Genomic DNA, 19,986 nt, shown 5'->3' with positions numbered 1-19,986 from the left:
TATTATAAGGCTATCCCTGATATATATATAGCGCTTTTGGTGTGTGCTGGCAAACTCTCCCTCTGTCTCCCCAAAGGGCTAGTGGGTCCTGTCTTCGTTAGGAGCATTCCCTGTGTGTCTGCTGTGTGTCGGTACGTGTGTGTCGACATGTATGAGGACGATATTGGTGTGGAGGCGGAGCAATTGCCAAATATGAGGATGTCACCCCCTAGGGAGTCGACACCAGAATGGATGCCTTTATTTATGGAACTACGGGATAGTGTCAACACGCTAAAGCAGTCGTTTGACGACATGAGGCGGCCGGACAATCAATTAGTGCCTGTCCAGGCGACTCAAACACCGTCAGGGGCTGTGAAACGCCCTTTGCCTCAGTCGGTCGACACAGACCCAGACACAGGCGATGACTCCAGTGGTGACGGTGACGAATCAACCGTATTTTCCAGTAGGGCCACACGTTATATGATTTTGGCAATGAAGGAGGCGTTACATTTAGCTGATACTACAGGTACCACTAAACAGGGTATTATGTGGGGTATGAAAAAACTACCTATAGTTTTTCCTGAATCAGAAGAATTAAATGACGTGTGTAATGAAGCGTGGGTTGCCCCTGATAAAAAGCTGATAATTTCAAAGAAATTATTGGCATTATACCCTTTCCCGCCAGAGGTTAGGGAGCGCTGGGAAACACCTCCTAGGGTGGACAAGGCGCTAACACGCTTATCTAAACAAGTGGCGTTACCCTCTCCTGAGACGGCCGCACTTAAAGATCCATCAGATAGGAGGATGGAAAATATCCAAAAAAGTATATACACACATGCAGGTGTTATACTACGACCAGCTGTAGCGACTGCCTGGATGGGCAGTGCTGGGGTAGTTTGGTCAGAGTCCCTGATTGAAAATATTGATACCCTGGACAGGGACAATATTTTACTGTCGTTAGAACAAATAAAGGATGCATTTCTTTATATGCGTGATGCACAGAGGGATATCTGCACACTGGCATCACGGGTAAGTGCTATGTCCATTTCGGCCAGAAGAGCTTTATGGACGCGACAGTGGACAGGCGATGCGGATTCAAAACGGCATATGGAAGTTTTGCCGTATAAAGGGGAGGAGTTATTTGGAGTCGGTCTATCAGATTTGGTGGCCACGGCTACAGCCGGGAAATCCACTTTTCTACCTCAAGTCACTCCCCAACAGAAAAAGGCACCGACTTTTCAACCGCAGCCCTTTCGTTCCTTTAAAAATAAGAGAGCAAAGGGCTATTCATATCTGCCACGAGGCAAAGGTCGAGGGAAGAGACAGCAACACGCAGCTCCTTCCCAGGAACAGAAGCCCTCCCCGGCTTCTACAAAAGCCTCAGCATGACGCTGGGGCTTCTCAAGCGGACTCGGGGACGGTGGGTGGTCGTCTCAAAAATTACAGCGCGCAGTGGGCTCACTCGCAGGTAGATCCCTGGATCCTGCAGATAATATCTCAGGGGTACAGGTTGGAATTAGAGACAGATCCACCTCGCCGTTTCCTGAAGTCTGCGTTACCAACGTCCCCCTCCGAAAGGGAGACGGTTTTGGAAGCCATTCACAAGCTGTACTCTCAGCAGGTGATAGTCAAGGTACCTCTTCTACAACAAGGGAAGGGGTATTATTCCACTCTTTTTGTGGTACCGAAGCCGGATGGCTCGGTAAGGCCTATTCTAAATCTGAAGTCCTTGAACCTGTACATAAAGAAGTTCAAGTTCAAAATGGAGTCACTCAGAGCAGTGATAGCGAACCTGGAAGAGGGGGACTTTATGGTATCCTTGGACATCAAGGATGCGTATCTCCACGTTCCAATTTACCCCTCACACCAGGGGTACCTCAGGTTCGTTGTACAAAACTGTCACTATCAGTTTCAGACGCTGCCGTTCGGATTGTCCACGGCACCTCGGATCTTTACAAAGGTAATGGCCGAGATGATGATTCTTCTTCGAAGAAAAGGCGTATTAATTATCCCATACTTGGACGATCTCCTAATAAGGGCGAGGTCCAGAGAACAGCTAGAGATGGGATTAGCACTGTCTCAAGAAGTGCTAAAACAGCACGGGTGGATTCTGAATATTCCAAAATCCCAGTTAATACCGACAACTCGTCTGCTGTTCCTAGGGATGATTCTGGACACGGTTCAGAAAAAGGTTTTTCTCCCGGAGGAAAAAGCCAAGGAGTTATCCGAGCTTGTCAGGAACCTCCTAAAACCAGGAAAGGTGTCTGTACATCAATGCACAAGAGTCCTGGGAAAAATGGTGGCTTCTTACGAAGCAATTCCATTCGGCAGATTCCACGCAAGAATTTTCCAAAGGGATCTGTTGGACAAATGGTCAGGGTCGCATCTTCAGATGCACCTACGGATAACCCTGTCTCCAAGGACAAGGGTGTCTCTTCTGTGGTGGTTGCAGAGTCCTCATCTATTGGAGGGCCTCAGATTCGGCATACAGGATTGGATCCTGGTGACCACGGACGCCAGCCTGAGAGGCTGGGGAGCAGTCACACAAGGAAGAAACTTCCAGGGAGTATGGACAAGCCTGGAAACGTCTCTTCACATAAACATTCTGGAACTAAGAGCAATATACAATGCTCTAAGCCAGGCAGAACCTCTGCTTCAGGGAAAACCGGTGTTGATCCAGTCGGACAACATCACGGCAGTCGCCCATGTGAACAGACAGGGCGGCACAAGAAGCAGGAGTGCAATGGCAGAAGCTGCAAGGATTCTTCGCTGGGCAGAGAATCATGTGATAGCACTGTCAGCAGTGTTCATCCCGGGAGTGGACAACTGGGAAGCAGACTTCCTCAGCAGACACGATCTTCACCCGGGAGAGTGGGGACTTCATCCAGAAGTCTTCCACATGCTGGTAACCCGTTGGGAAAGACCAATGGTGGACATGATGGCGTCTCGCCTCAACAAAAAACTGGACAGGTATTGCGCCAGGTCAAGAGATCCGCAGGCAATAGCTGTGGACGCGCTGGTAACGCCTTGGGTGTACCAGTCGGTGTATGTGTTTCCTCCTCTGCCTCTCATACCAAAAGTATTGAGAATTATACGGCAAAGAGGCGTAAGAACGATACTAGTGGTTCCGGATTGGCCAAGAAGGACTTGGTACCCGGAACTTCAAGAGATGATCACGGAAGATCCGTGGCCTCTACCTCTAAGGAGGGACTTGCTTCAGCAGGGTCCCTGTCTGTTTCAAGACTTACCGCGGCTGCGTTTGACGGCATGGCGGTTGAACGCCGGATCCTAATGGAAAAAGGCATGCCGGAAGAAGTCATTCCTACTTTGATTAAAGCAAGGAAAGAAGTAACCGTGCAACATTATCACCGAATTTGGCGAAAATATGTTGCGTGGTGCGAAGATCGGAGTGCTCCGACGGAGGAATTTCAACTGGGTCGATTCCTACATTTCCTGCAATCAGGATTGTCTATGGGTCTCAAATTGGGATCTATTAAGGTTCAAATTTCGGCCCTGTCGATTTTCTTTCAAAAAGAATTGGCTTCAGTCCCTGAAGTCCAGACCTTTGTTAAGGGAGTGCTGCATATACAGCCCCCTGTGGTGCCTCCAGTGGCACCGTGGGATCTCAATGTAGTTTTGGATTTTCTAAAATCTCATTGGTTTGAACCACTAAATAAGGTGGATTTGAAATATCTCACTTGGAAAGTGACCATGCTTCTAGCCCTGGCTTCTGCCAGGAGAGTGTCAGAATTGGCAGCTTTATCTTACAAAAGCCCATATCTGATTTTCCATTCGGACAGGGCAGAACTGCGGACTCGTCCGCATTTTCTCCCTAAGGTGGTGTCAGCATTTCATCTGAACCAGCCTATTGTAGTGCCTGCGGCTACAAGTGACTTGGAGGACTCCAAGTTACTGGACGTTGTCAGAGCATTAAAAATATATATTGCAAGAACAGCTGGAGTCAGAAAATCTGACTCGTTTATATTGTATGCACCCAACAAGATGGGTGCTCCTGCGTCTAAGCAGACGATTGCTCGTTGGATCTGTAGCACAATCCAACTTGCACATTCTGTGGCAGGCCTGCCACAGCCTAAATCTGTAAAGGCCCACTCCACAAGGAAGGTGGGCTCATCTTGGGCGGCTGCCCGAGGGGTCTCGGCATTACAACTTTGCCGAGCAGCTACGTGGTCAGGGGAGAACACGTTTGTAAAATTTTACAAATTTGATACTCTGGCTAAGGAGGACCTGGAGTTCTCTCATTCGGTGCTGCAGAGTCATCCGCACTCTCCCGCCCGTTTGGGAGCTTTGGTATAATCCCCATGGTCCTTTCAGGAACCCCAGCATCCACTAGGACGATAGAGAAAATAAGATTTTACTTACCGATAAATCTATTTCTCGGAGTCCGTAGTGGATGCTGGGCGCCCATCCCAAGTGCGGATTATCTGCATAAATTGTACATAGTTATTGTTAACTAATTCGGGTTATTGTTGAAGGAAGCCATCTTTCAGAGGCTCCGCTGTTATCATACTGTTAACTGGGTTTAGATCACAAGTTGTACGGTGTGATTGGTGTGGCTGGTATGAGTCTTACCCGGGATTCAAAATCCTCCCTTATTGTGTACGCTCGTCCGGGCACAGTACCTAACTGGAGTCTGGAGGAGGGTCATAGGGGGAGGAGCCAGTGCACACCACCTGATCGGAAAAAGCTTTACTTTTTGTGCCCTGTCTCCTGCGGAGCCGCTATTCCCCATGGTCCTTTCAGGAACCCCAGCATCCACTACGGACTCCGAGAAATAGATTTATCGGTAAGTAAAATCTTATTTTTTCTCGTAGTCCATAAGGGATATTGGGCACCCCACCTCAGTGCGTTGACTTTTCTGCAGGTTATTGTTCTATAGTTACCTGTTCTGCCGTTGCTGGTTGTTTTATGTTTGTGGTGTGTAAATCTCACCACCCTTTATCAAGTTCCTTCTCTCTATATGTTCCTTCTCTCTGTATGCATGTTTTTACCTGCCTGTGGGAGGGGGCATAGAGTGGAGGAGCCAGCACACCCAGTTGAAGAAATTTAAAGTGCACTGGCTTTTTGGACCCCATCTATACCCCATTGTACTAGTTTCCCCCAATATTCCTTATGGACTACGAGAAAAGGATTTACCGGTAGGTATTAAAATCCTATTTTTATTTTTTAAGGGATGGCTCTGGTGACCGCCGTCCTACAGTCGGGTTTTTCCATAGAGCCTGGGAAACTACTTTGGCCTGATGTTTGTTAGGATGCTTAGTGATCCTTCATTGTTAAGGATCTCTCAAAGGTTTTGCTCCCGGTTAATTCAGTTTTTCAGGCCTGCTGGTTTTTCCCAAGACAGTTTGGGACATGGGTCTACAACTTTCAGCTTCTAGAGAGTCTTGGCTTTGTCAGTCTGTTTTTCTATGTCAGCAGGATCAGTTGCTCTGGGGGATGTGTCCCAGGTTTCTCTGGCCCTCCTCTTGGCTCCTTTTGACCCGTTGGACACTGGGCAGCCGCTTTGGCTTCCCTGGTGGACTATTTTCCCCTTGTTACTGTTTCCTACAGACAGGGAGGTTCCTTGCATTGGTTGGACTTCTTGCCGTTATGATGCCGGTGGTGTCCTCATTGGTTGTTCTGTGGACTCTCCTCAGGCCTATGAATGGGCCTCTGGATAATCACTGTTCGGATTCCCACAGACTGGGCTGGCCAGCTTCTCTAAAAGGCCTGGGCCAGGTTGCTTCATTGCCCATTTTCTGGGCTGCTTTAACGACTATGGTTATGTCCCCTGCAGAGGTTTTCTGCTTCTGCTGGTTTAAATTGAAGTTCTTTTGGGCAGCTTCCGGTGGGGCCCCTGTTGCGCAGCTTTCAGGGAAGCCTCATGACTTCTGTTTTGACCTTTTTCAGGTTTTTAGGCATTGGACCTTGGCTTCAGGTGTCACCGCCTTCAGGCTTTTGTTCAGTCCAGGAGCGTCCCCACCCTTGAGTGGACAACTTTAGAATGTCCCAGTGTAATGAATCCTGTGCCCCCTAGTGTACAAAAAGGAAAGTAGGATTTATGTTCTTACCTTGTTAAATTCTTTTCTTTGAGTCCATTGGGGGCACAGGACGTCCTCCCGGACGCACCTGTCCTGTGGGAACTTCTTCCTATATGTGGTGATGTGTGGCCGGTCATCCTGTGAGTGTATCTCTGGGAGTGATGTGGTTTTCCTGTCTCCTCTTTTCCTGCTCCTGCCTGGGGCTTGCTAACTAAAACTGGCAGGCCTTGGGTTGGGGGCGGGATATAGGGGACAGGGAGGCTTGGGCATGCTGGGAAGAAGAAAGTAACTCTCTGGTGCCTGCCTCGCTTCCTATCCAGCCTATACCCAGTGTAATGACTCCTGTGACCCCTATGGACTAAAAGAAAAGGATTTAACAAGGTAAGGACATGAATCCTATTCTATTCCCGGCTTAATAGGATGATATAGTAAACCTAATTGTTCTATTTAAAATTAACTAAGGAAATTGTGACCTTGTCCACTGTGCTGCATATTGGGGGTAATTCTGAGTTGATCGCAGCAGGAACTTTGCTAGCAGTTGGGCAAAACCATGTGCACTGCAGGGGAGGCAGATATAACATGTGCAGAGAGAGAGAGATTTGGGTGTGGTGAGTTCAATCTGCAATCTAAATTGCAGTGTAAAAATAAAGCAGCCAGTATTTACCCTGCACAGAAACAATATAACCCATCCAAATCTAAATCTCGCTGCAAATGTTATATCTGCCCCCCCCCCTCCTGCAGTGCACATGGTTTTGCCCAACTGCTAAAAAATGTCCTGCTGTGCGATCAACTTGGAATTACCCCCATTGTGTGATCGGTATTAGAGATGGATCATCAAAAGAAAACCCTGTTGGTACTTCTTTATTTTTTTTAATCATTATTATTATCCTTTATATTGTGACACAAGGGTTAAGCATCCCTCAATTACAGAGTACATAAGCAAATAATCAACGGGAAACCAGTGACTTACAGTTGAAGACAATATAGGACAAGTACAGAGTAACTAAACATAACTACATCAGCAGATGACACTGAGATAACTATTGGGGTGGCCGAAAACTGCTGGATTTGGGGCAGTTGAGGATTATTGAAGTAAAACAAGGATAAGCACATGAGGGAAAGGGCCCTACTCGTGAGAGCTTACATTCTAAAGGGGAGGGGCCATAAACCGTTGTCCAATCTTAAACATTGGCTCAGGGGCACAAATGGTTGCTAATGTTTCTGCTTGTATGAAGTAAACTAACTACAGTGGTGCTTGAAAGTTTGTGAACCCTTCAAATTTTTCTATTTCTGCTGAAATTTGGACTAAAACTACCTCAGATTTTCACACAAGTGCTAAAAGTAGATTAAGAGAACTAAAACAAATGAGACGAAAAAAGACATGCTCATTTTTCTAATTGAGGAAAATGATCCAATATCACACATCTGTGAGTGGCAAAAGTATGTGAACCTTTGCTTTCAGTATCTGGTATGACCCCTTGTGCAGCAATAACTGCATGTAAACGCTTCCGCTAATTCTTGATTAGTCCTGAACATCAGCTTGGAGGAATTTTTACCCCGTTCTAACATACAAAACAGCTTCAACTCTGTTATGTTGGTGGTTTTTTTTCCCATGACCTGTTTGTTTCGGGTCCTTCTACAACATTTCAATTCAATTAAGGTCAGGACTTTGACTTGGCCATTCCAAAACTTTAAATTTATTCTTCTTAAACCATTCTTTGGTCAAATGACTTGTGTGCTTTTGGTCGTTGTCTTGCTGCATGACCTACGTTCTCTTGAGATGCAGCTCCTGACGTTTTCCTTAAGAATCTTGTGGTATAAATCAAAATTAACTTTCCCATCAACGATGACAAGTTGTCCTGGGCCAGATACAGCAAAACAGGCTTAAACTATGATACTACCATGACTGTTTCACAGATGGTATGAGATTTTTCTGCCTTATCTGCTGTATATGTGGCCTTGGTCACCAGGTGCAGGAGCCAATAAAATGAGCCTGCCTGTCTGTCCCAGCACCCTTGTTCATCGGCAAAACATTTTAAAAAAAAAGTTAGCAGTTGAAACGAAACAATCTAATTCTGATTGAACATGACTAAATTTCCATCCCTAATATGTATATTCCATACCTCCAAGCAGTCTGTAGTTGAACGGAAATTGATGCATTATTTTCAGTTCCCGGGTTTTATTATGAAACCCTTCGTGTCTATAACAGCTTTTTCCATTTTTAAAAAGGTGAATTATTATAAAAGTATTTCTTCTTGTGTGTTCGAGAAATAAAAATTACACACACTTTAGTTCAGATTCTTCCAATTTTAAGTAATGGGAAAAAATAAATAAAAAATATGCCCGTTTTGGAGAAATAAACTGATGCTGTTTTCTGTATATTCAAAGTCTTTTGCAAAAACGAGTTTGAATTTGTGGTTGGGCTGCAAACCTAATTACTGATATTGTTGTTAGAATATGGCCAACCCAAAAATATACACTGCTCAAAAAAATAAAGGGAACACTTAAACAACACAATGTAACTCCAAGTCAATCACACTTCTGTGAAATCACACTGTCCACTTAGGAAGCAACACTGATTGACAGTCAATTTCACATGCTGTTGTGCAAATGGAATAGACAACAGGTGGAAATTGTAGGCAATTAGCAAGACACCCCCAATAAAGGAGTTCTGCAGGTGGTGACCACAGACCACTTTTCAGCTCCTATGCTTTCTGGCAGATGTTTTGGTCACTTTTGAAAGCTGGCGGTGCTTTCATTCTAGTGGTAGCATGAGACGGAGTCTACAACCCACACAAGTGGCTCAGGTTGTGCAGCTCATCCAGGATGGCACATCAATGCGAGCTGTGGCAAGAAGGTTTGCTGTGTCTGTAAGCGTAGTGTCCAGAGCATGGAGGCGCTACCAGGAGAAGTGGAGGAGGCCGTAGGAGGGCAACAACCCAGCAGCAGGACCGCTACCTCTGCCTTTGTGCAAGGAGGAACAGGAGGAGCACTGCCAGAGCCCTGCAAAATGACCTCCAGCAAGCCACAAATGTGTCTACTCAAACGATCAGAAACAGACTCTGAGGGCCCGACGTCAACAGGTGGGGGTTGTGCTTACAGCCCAACACCGTGCAGGACGTTTGGCATTTGCCAGAGAACACCAAGATTGGCAAATTCGCCACTGGCGCCCTGTGCTCTTCACAGATGAAAGCAGGTTCTCACTGAGCACATGTGACAGACGTGACAGAGTCTGGAGATGCCAAGGAGAACGTTCTGCTGCCTGCAACATCCTCCAGCATGATTGGTTTGGCAGTGGGTCAGTAATGGTGTGGGGTGGCATTTCTTTGGGGGGCTGCACAGCCCTTCATGTGCTCGCCAGAGGTAGCCTGACTGCCATTAGGTACCGAGATGAGATCCTCAGACCCCTTGTGAGACCATATGCTGGTGCGGTTGGCCCTGGGTTCCTTCTAATGCAAGATAATGCTAGACCTCATGTGGCTGGAGTGTGTCAGCAGTTCCTGCAAGACGAAGGCATTGATGCTATGGACTGGCCCGCCCGTTCCCCAGACCTGAATCCAATTGAGCACATCTGGGACATCATGTCTCGCTCCATCCACCAACGCCACGTTGCACCACAGACTGTCCAGGAGTTGGCGGATGCTTTAGTCCAGGTTTGGGAGGAGATCCCTCAGGAAACCATCCGCCACCTCATCAGGAGCATGCCCAGGCGTTGTAGGGAGGTCATACAGGCACGTGGAGGCCACATACACTACTTAGCCTCATTTTGACTTGTTTTAAGGACATTACATCAAAGTTGGATCAGCCTGTAGTGTGTTTTTCCACTTTAATTTTGAGTGACTCCAAATCCAGACCTCCATGGGTTAATACATTTGATTTCCATTGATAATTTTTGTGTGATTTTGTTGTCGGCACATTCAACTATGTAAAGAACAAAGTATTTAATAAGAATATTTCATTCATTCAGATCTAGGATGTGTTTAAGTGTTCCCTTTCTTTTTTTGAGCAGTGTATATTCATCTTCAAATTCTACATACAGTTGTATCCAATGCACAGAAACAAGTTAGCTTTGTATTGTCTTTCCACTTGTCACATTAATAAATATAGCCTTTAACTCATCCCATTCACTAACCTAAGTATGAGCAATGTTAGTGTGCTATAGATTGGGTGAAGGGCAATATTGACAAGTGTACAGCTGCCGCTTGGATTCCATGTTAATATTAGGCAATAGTCTGTGTAAGATTTCAGAGTGAACCACTTTTTAGCAGTGTGGTCTAGCCTTTAATAATACAGGTTGAGTATCCCATATCCAAATATTCCGAAATACGGAACATTACGAAATACGGATTTTTTTCAGTGAGACTGAAATAGTGAAACCTTTGTTTTCTGACGGCTCAATGTACATAAACTTTGTTTAATACACAAAGTTATTAAAATAATTTTGTATTAAATGACCTTCAGGCTGAGTGTATAAGATTTATATGAAACAAATTAATTGTGTGAATGTAAACACACTTTGTTTAATGCACAAATGTGTTACAAATATCTGCTAAAATGACCTTTAGGCTGTGGGTATAAGGTGTATATGAAACAAATGCATTCTGTGCTTAGACTTAGGTCCCATCGCCATGATATCTCATTATGGTATGCAATTATTCCAAAATACGGAAAAATCCGATATCCAAAATACTTCTGGTCCCAAGCATTTTGGATAAGGGATACTCAACCTGTATATGGATGTACAGTATATGTTAGTTACTCCAATCCTCCCTTGTAAACTTCCTATTTGTATATTTCTTTACCCTACAACAGAAAATACTCCTGAACATTTTTTATTTATTACCAGTTATTTATATAGCGCACACATATTCCGCAGCGCTGTACAGAGAATATTTGCCCATTCACATCAGTCCCTGCCCCAGTGGAGCTTACAATCTATATTCCCTATCACATGTACACACACATTCAAACTAGGGTTAATTTTTGTTGGGAGCCAATTAACCTACCAGTATATTTTTGGATTGTGGGAGGAAACTGGAGTACCTGGAGGAAACCCACACGAGTACGGGGAGAATATACAAACTCTGCACAGTTAGGGCCATGGTGGGAATCAAACCCATGATTTCAGTGCTGTGAGGCAGTAATGCTAACCATTACACCATCCGTACTGCCCCAACATGTCAAGATAGGTGGTGTTTTAATGTTAATGTTTTACGTTAACATCATAGTTTAAAGATTAATCTATTCAAAAGTAATTTCCAAATGCAACCAGTCCTGAAATTCTGCCACTTGTATATGTATTGTATTTCTGCCGCTAGGGCTATCGTTTGAGCCATTTGCAATAGCTTATTTTTCCTTTAATGAAAGTGACTGTTCTGTCTCTCTTGTGGCCTACTACCTTCCTTTTTTTTCTTTTCTCTTACGTCCTAGAGGATGCTGGGGACTCCGTAAGGACCATGGGGTATAGACGGGCTCTGCAGGAGACATGGGCACTCTAAAGACTTTAGAATGGGTGTGCACTGGCTCCTCCCTCTATGTCTCTCCTCCAGACCTCAGTTAGATCCTGTGCCCAGAGGAGACTGGGTGCACTGCAGGGGAGCTCTCCTGAGTTTCTCTGAAAAAGACTGTTTGTTAGGTTTTTTATTTTCAGGGAGCACTGCTGGCAACATGCTCCCTGCATCGTGGGACTGAGGGGAGAGAAGCAGACCTACTTAAATGATAGGCTCTGCTTCTTAGGCTACTGGACACCATTAGCTCCAGAGGGTCGGAACGCAGGTCTCACCCTCGCCGTTCGTCCCGGAGCCGCACCGCCGTCCTCCTCACAGAGCCGGAAGATAGAAGCCGGGTGTGTATTAAGAAGAAAAGAAGACTTCAAAGGCGGCAGAAGACTTCAGATCTTCACTGAGGTAACGCGCAGCGCAATTGCTCCCACACATACACACACAGCGGCCACTGTAAGGGTGCAGGGCGCAGGGGGGGCGCCCTGGGCAGCAATATAAGCCTCAAGGGACCCTGGCATTTAGAGTAGATACTGCGGAGGCAGTATATTAATAAACCCCCTGCCAGTGTAAATAATTTGAGCAGAACCGAAGCCTGCCGTTGAGGGGGCGGAGCTTGATCCTCCAGCATTAACCAGCGCCATTTTCTCCACAGCACACTGCAGAGAAGCTGGCTTCCCGGACTCTCCCCTGCTGAACACGGTTACAGAGGGCAAAGAAGAGGGGAGTGGGCACATTTAATTGGCGCAGTGAGTGTGTATATATATATATTTATATAAAAGCACTGTACTGACTGGGATTTTATTCCAGTGTCAGGTGGCGCTGGATGTGTGCTGGCATACTCTCTCTGTCTCTCCAAAGGGCCTTATTGGGGGACTGTCTCCATATAGATATATCCATGAGTGTGTGGGGGTGTCGGTACGTGTGTGTCGGCATGTCTGAAGCGAAAGGCTCATCTAAGGAGGAGGTGGAGCAGATGATTGTGGTGTCTCTGTCTGCAACGTCGACACCTGATTGGTTGGATATGTGTAATGTTTTAAATGCAAATGTGCTTTATTACATAAGAGATTGGACAAAGCAGAGTCCAGGAATGAAACAGGGAGTCAATCCATGGCTTTGACTGTGTCACAGGGCCCTTCAGGGTCTCCGATACCGACATGGATTCTGACTCCAGTGTCGACTACGATGATGCGAGGTTACACCCAAGGGTGGCTAAAAGTATTCATTATATGATTATTGCAATAAAAGATGTTTTGCATATCACAGATGACCCCTCTGTCCCTGACACGAGGGTATGCATGTTTAAGGAAAAGAAACCTGAGGTAACCTTTCCCCCATCTCATGAGCTGAACGCATTATTTGAAAAAGTTTGGGAAACTCCAGACAAAAAACTGCAGATTCCCAAGAGGATTCTTATGGCGTATCCTTTACCTGCACAGGACAGGGTACGGTGGGAATCATCGCCCAGGGTGGACAAGGCTTTAACGCGCTTGTCCAAGAAGGTGGCGCTACCGTCTCCAGACACGGCAGCCCTCAAGGATCCTGCTGATCGCAGACAGGAAACTACTTTAAAATCAATTTATACACATACGGGTGCTTTGCTCAGACCGGCAATAGCGTCGGCTTGGGTTTGTAGCAGCTTGGACAGATACCTTGTCAGCTGACATTGATACCCTAGATAGGGATACCATTTTATTGACCTTAGGTCACATTAAAGACGCAGTCTTATATATGAGAGATGCTCAGAGAGACGTTGGGCTGCTAGGTTCGAGAGCCAACGCCATGGCGATTTCTGCTAGGCGAGCCCTGTGGACCCGCCAATGGACGGGTGATGCCGACTCCAAGAGGCGTATGGAAGTTTTGCCTTACAAGGGTGAGGTTTTATTTGGGGAAGGTCTCGCGGACCTGGTTTCCACAGCTACCGCGGGTAAATTTACTTTTTTACCTTATGTTCTCCCACAGCAAAAGAAAACACCTCAATATCAGATGCAGTCCTTTCGGCCGCATAAGTCCAGAAGAGGTCGGGCTCTTCCTTCCTCGCCAGAGGTAAGGGTAGAGGGAAAAGAATGCCTGCTACGGCTAGTTCCCAGGAGCAGAAGTCCTCCCCAGCTTCTACTAAATCCATTGCATAACGCTGGGGCTCCAGTGAGGGAGTCCACGCCGGTGGAGGCACGTCTTCGACTCTTCAGCCACGTCTGGGTTCAATCAGACGTGGATCCTTGGGCAATGGAAATTGTATCCCAGGGATACAAGCTGGAATTCGAAGACGTGCCTCCTCGCCGGTTTTTAAAATCGGCGTTACCAGCTTCTTCCCCAGAAAGGGAGATATTTTAGCTGCAATTCAAAAACTGTGTCAACAACAAGTGGTTGTCGAGGTTCCCCTAGCTCAACAGGGGAAGGGGTACTATTCAACCCTGTTTGTGGTCGCGAAACCGGATGGCTCGGTCAGGCCCATTCTAAATCTAAAATCCCTAAACCTGTACTTGAAAAAGTTCAAATTCAAGATGGAATCGCTCCGGGCAGTTATCTCCAGCCTGGAAGGGGGGATTTTATGGTGTCACTGGACATAAAGGATGCATACCTTCATGTCCCCATATATCCCCCTCATCAGGCGTACCTGAGATTCGCTGTACAGGACTGTCATTACCAGTTTCAGACGTTGCCGTTTGGGCTTTCCATGGCCCCGAGGATTTTCACCAAGGTAATGGCGGAAATGATGGTGCTCCTGTGCAGGCAGGGAGTCACAATTATCCCGTACTTGGACGATCTCCTGATAAAAGCGAGATCGAGAGATCAGTTGCTGAAAAGCGCGTCGCTCTCCCTGAGAGTGCTGCAGCAACATCGCTGGATTCTAAATCTACCAAAGTCACAGTTGATTCCAACGACTCTGCTATCTTACTTAGGCATGATTCTGGACACGGAACAAAAGAGGGTTTTTCTCCCAATGGAAAAAGCCCAGGAACTTCAGAACATGGTCAGAGACCTGTTAAAACCGACGAGTGTCAGTCCATCAATGCACTCGAGTACTGGGAAAAATGGTGGCGACCTACGAGGCCATCCCCTTCGGCAGGTTTTATGCAAGGACATTTCAGTGGACATTTCTGGACAGGTGGTCCGGGTCCCATCTTCAAATTCATCAGAAAATAAGCCTGTCCCCCAGGGCCAGGGTGTCTCTCCTGTGGTGGCTGCAGAGTACTCCCCTTCTAGAGGGTCGCAGGTTCGGCATTCAAGACTGGGTTCTGGTGACCACGGACGCGAGCCTCCGAGGATGGGGAGCAGTCACACTAGGAAGAAACTTTCAGGGCCTATGGTCAAGCCAGGAGGCATATCAACATACTGGAATTAAGGGCCATATACAACGGCCTACGACAAGCGGAGAATCTTCTTCGTGACCTGCCGATTCTGATTCAATCAGACAACGTCACAGCCGTGGCTCATGTAAACCGCCAAGGCGGGATAAGGAGCAGAGTGGCAATGGCGGAAGCCACCAGGATTCTTCGCTGGGCGGAAAATCACGTAAGCGCTCTGGCAGCAGTCTTCATTCCGGGAGTGGACAACTGGACACGATCTCCATCCAGGAGAGCGGGGACTTCATCTGGAAGTTTTTGCAGAGATAACAAGTCTTTGGGGACTTCATCAAATAGACATGATGGCGTCACGCCTCAACAAGAAGCTTCGGAGGTATTGTGCCAGGTCAAGGGACCCTCAGGCAGTAGCAGCAGACGCCCTGGTGACACCATGGGTGTTTCAGTCGGTCTATGTGTTCCCTCCTCTTCCTCTCATCTCAAAAATATTGAGACTCATAAGACGAAAAAGTGCAGACAATACTCATTGTTCCAGATTGGCCTCGAAGGGCCTGGTATTTGGATCTTCGGGAGATGCTCACAGAAGATCCATGGCCTCTTCCTCTCAGGGAGGAACTGTTGCAGCAGGGGCCCTGCATGTTCCAAGACTTACCGCGGTTACGTTTGACGGCATGTCGGTTGAACACCGAATCCTAGCTGGGAAAGGTGTTCCGGAGGAAGTCCTCCCTACTCATAAGGGCTAGGAAGTAGGTGACGGCGAAACATTATCACCGTATCTGGAGGAAGTATGTGTCTTGGTGTGAAGCCAAGAATGCTCCTACGGAAGATTTCCACCTGGGCCGTTTTCTCCACTTTCTACAAACAGGAGTGGGCCTGAAGTTAGGCTCCATTAAGGTACAGATTTCAGCCCTATCTTTATTCTTTCAGAAGGAATTGGCTTCTCTCCCAGAAGTCCAGACTTTTGTAAAGGGAGTGCTGCACATCCAGCCCCCTTTTGTGCCCCCAGTGGCACCATGGGATCTTAACGTGGTGTTACGGTTCCTAAAATCTCACTGGTTTGAACCTTTTCAAACTGTTGAATTAAAATTTCTCACTTGGAAGGTGGTCATGTGGTTGGCCTTGGCATCTGCAAGGCGGGTGTCCGAATTGGCGGCTTTGTCTCACAAAAGCCCCTATCTGATTTTCCATGTGGATAGAGCAGAGTTGAGGACTCGTCCTCAATTTTTGCCTAAGGTGGTTTCATCGTTTCATATGAACCAACCTATTGTGGTGCCGGTGGCTACGGGAGACTTGGAGGATTCCCAGTCCCTGGATGTAGTCAGGGCTTTAAAAAATTACGTAGCCAGGACAGCTCGGGTTAGGAAAACAGAGGCACTGTTTGTCCTGTATGCAGCCAACAAGGTTGGTGCTCCTGCTTCTAAGCAGACTATTGCTCGCTGGATCTGTAACACGATTCAGCAGGCTCATTCTACGGTTGGATTGCCGTTACCAAATTCGGTAAAGGCCCATTCCACTAGGAAGGTGGGCCCTTCTTTGGCGGCTGCCCGAGGCGTCTCGGCTTTACAGCTTTGCCGAGCAGCTACTTGGTCGGGTTCAAACACTTTTGCAAAGTTCTATAAGTTTGATACCCTGGCTGATGAGGACCTCATGTTTGCTCAATCGGTGCTGCAGAGTCATCCGCACTCTCCCGCCCGGTCTGGAGCTTTGGTATAATCCCCATGGTCCTTACGGAGTCCCCAGCATACTCTAGGACGTAAGAGAAAATAAGATTTTAAACCTACCGGTAAATCTTTTTCTCCTAGTCCGTAGAGGATGCTGGGCGCCCGTCCCAGTGCGGACATATTTCTGCAAAACTTGTATATAGTTGCTTACATAAGGGTTATGTTGCAGTTAAGATCAGTCGTTGGCTAATGCTGTTTTGTTCATACTGTTAACTGGTTGCGTATATTCCAGGTTATACGGTGTGGATGGTGTGGGCTGGTATGAATCTTGCCCTTAGATTAACAAAAATCCTTTCCTCGTTCTGTCAGTCTCCTCTGGGCACAGTTTCTCTAACTGAGGTCTGGAGGAGGGGCATAGAGGGAGGAGCCAGTGCACACCCATTCTAAAGTCTTTAGAGTGCCCATGTCTCCTGCGGAGCCTGTCTATACCCCATGGTCCTTACGGAGTCCCCAGCATCCTCTACGGACTAGGAAAAAAATATTTACCGGTAGATTTAAAATCTTATTATTTTATTTTTATTTTTTTAGGAAACCTTAAGAGAATTTGCAAAGCCATTGTTGAAGCTCCTGATGACGGAAAGAGAATGAAAGCTTTTGCTCCTATTCAGGAAATTATCACTTTTGTTCAGTTTGCAAATGATGAGTGTGATTACGGTATGGGCTATGAGCTGGGAATTGACCTGTTTTGTTATGGATCACATGTAAGTATTATAAAGGGTTTTTTTTTTTGTTTTTTTTTTTTAACAAATTGTTTTAATTTTATGTGTTAAGTGCGAAATAGAACATCTCTTCAATCTAATCTGCAGATATGGGGCAATAGACTGATAATCGCAAACACCATAGTAGGCTAGATTTGCACAATTCAGACCTAAAAGTTGAATTTTATCCTTTAAGTATTACAGGTCCGGTCTCTGTTTTTCTAAATGTTCAGAAAACCAGAATATCCTGGACATCTAGTGACGTTATAAAATGCCCAGACTTCATGACGTCACTACAGCTGTGACCAATGGCTGGCGGCGGAGGAGTGGCTTTGCAGCAATTCCCTAGCTGCATAGCGCATGCTGGGCCCCCGCTGACCCTCCCGGACCCCCACAATGACTGCCAGACTGGGTATTCCATTATCTGGAAAAATCCCATATACAGAATGCTCCTGGTACCTAGCATTCCGGATATAGGATACTCAACCTGTATTATAGCTAAAGAATCATAGAAATGTTTTTGTTTCTAATCCCGCCTCAGTTGTAGTAAGTTTTTGTGTATGTAAAGGCCATACAAATTATTCAGTCTAATTTCATAATTAAGCCTCTGTTCATATTTGTCAGTTTCATTAGGATTAACTTTAACCAATTAACAGAATGGTCATTGAGGTGGAGATGGTTATATTAAAAAACCTGTATTTTTATTTTATTTTTCAGTACTTTCACAAAGTGGCTGGACAGCTTTTGCCACTGGCATACAAACTACTTAAAAAAGATTTATTTGCGGAAATAATCGAATCTCACCTGGCAAACCGGAGCAAAGAGAATGTAAACCAGCTAGACACCTAATCCACACCGTAGCACAGTTTAAAATGTTTTCTACTTTGTTCTGTACTTGTTACTCATGTGTTATTCTATAAAATTAGTTTTATAATAAAATTTGTCGCGTGTTTAATATCAATGTTTGACTTAGAAAAGAAGATCTGAGTCGTAATTCTGAACCTGTGCTTCAATGGGCTGGCAAGAGGTACAAGTAGTCTTAATTTCCTCTGCAGGGAGAACCTGTAGAGTAAAAGGGGATCTCATCTGCTCACTGAGGATCCCTGCCAAAGCACTGCCTGGACACTTCTGAGCATTCCAATAATAAAAATAGGGACTCATCCCATGAAATTGTTACAAAAAAATAAAGTAAATTGTAGCCTGGCATTCCGTATCAGAATCCCTTTTTATAGTGTTATAAATATGAAATTATCACCAAAATGTAATACTTTTTTTTTATCTTTGCAACTGATATAACAATACAAACACCGATTATGCTGACCAGATCCCACTCATTCCATCAAAATGAAAGAGTGGGATCCGGTCAGCATACCGGTATTTGGGGTTCTAACACTGGTCAGAAGAGCAATGCTGGGATCACAATCACAACCCCGATGCCAGAATCCCGATCGTAAGTATGTCAGCTCTTATTGGGGAAAGCTGTCCTTTGCGATACTAATCGCATGTGTTAGCACATATGCAACTAGTATCAATGCGGTAAGTGGTGGGATGTACTGCAAGTGCTTGACACATCCCGCCCAGACCGTGTACGGGGAAGTGGGCAGTTAGGTTTAGGCTGGAGGGAGGGGGGGAGAGGGAGAGTGCAAAAGGTTAGGGTTCGGCACTAAGGGGGTGGAGGTAGTGTTAGGGCAGGAGCCGGGGATGGTTAGACTCCTTACCTACCAGGTGTCGGGATGCCACCGTCTGTATTTTGACTAACCGGATCCCGATACCATCCTGAATGAGCCTAGGAAGAGCCAGATCTCTCATGTTCTTTGATCTGCACAAAGATTTTTAGTTTTTAGTCTGTTTCTCTGTCCACAAAAAGGAAAAAGTTTAAGTGTACTAACTGTTCAGTGTTTGAGAACATTAAAAATACTTGTGAGTTTCTTCAACAAATAGGATTTCAATTTCAAAATATTGATTTATTGATTGAGTGTAACCAAGTACAATGGAGAATAGGACACTGATAACTGGTGGTCCACTATAAGGAGTGACAAGGGAAACTACAATAAGGCACCTCCTGTTAAAGCAAATATGTTAGATTCATCACATTACAGAACTGAAAACCAACCAAAAGCATAATTTCTGGTTTGTTTTCGGGCATGCAGTAGCCTATTCATGTCAACCAAGGCCAAAAGGGCATGGTCCTCTAATACTGCAGTGGCTGGATTTGCACATTACCTTTGTAGCTTCCTAGATTAGTGCAGTTGACAACGGGAACCCCCTTTTTAAAGTTCCCTCTGCACAGGCTAAACAGCAGTAGTATGTTCCTGGACACATTCTGGCTGCTATAGTAAAATTCACGAGCCTGACCCATTGAATGGGGATGTAGTTATGTAACCGGTGGTCAGAATACCTACGCCTACATACCGCTGCATCACAATCCTGACAGTCTGCATGCCGACTATCAGTCCCACTCGTGGGTGTCTAATGACCCCCACCAGTATAAAATTATACAAAAATATCGGGACTGAATCGTGCCGAGAAGGGGGTGTGGCTTAGCCCTCACAACTCGATACCGCGCCATTTTCTCCTCACAGAGCTGCTGGGCCCGCCAAAACACTGCTAAACAGTTACCAGTGTGAAATGAGGGGGGGGCACAGTTATTTAGTGCAGTAATAGGCATAAAGCACTATATATATATATATATATATATAGTGTGTGTGTAAAGTGAGTTGGTTAAAGTTTGTGTTTCCCCTGTCAGA

At 45.8% G+C, this 19,986-nt stretch overlaps 1 protein-coding gene across 1 annotated transcript in view; it reads left to right on the top strand.

Moving 5' to 3' along the window:
* Positions 1 to 18,178, top strand: part of LOC134921964 (histone PARylation factor 1) — a 187,755-nt gene extending 169,577 nt beyond the window's left edge. The window contains exons 7-8 of the mRNA XM_063920630.1: positions 17,070 to 17,242; positions 17,957 to 18,178. Of these exons, the coding sequence (XP_063776700.1) occupies positions 17,070 to 17,242; positions 17,957 to 18,088 (305 nt within the window). The 3' untranslated portion in view covers positions 18,089 to 18,178. The remainder of the gene's footprint in view (positions 1 to 17,069; positions 17,243 to 17,956) is intronic.
* Positions 18,179 to 19,986: the final 1,808 nt, after the last annotated feature.

This window comes from Pseudophryne corroboree, chromosome 1 (genome assembly GCF_028390025.1).
Source record: "Pseudophryne corroboree isolate aPseCor3 chromosome 1, aPseCor3.hap2, whole genome shotgun sequence".
In the NCBI taxonomy this organism is placed as follows: Eukaryota; Metazoa; Chordata; class Amphibia; order Anura; family Myobatrachidae; genus Pseudophryne; species Pseudophryne corroboree.
Note: the sequence above shows the minus strand (reverse complement) of the source record. Positions and strands in the feature narration are given on the sequence as shown.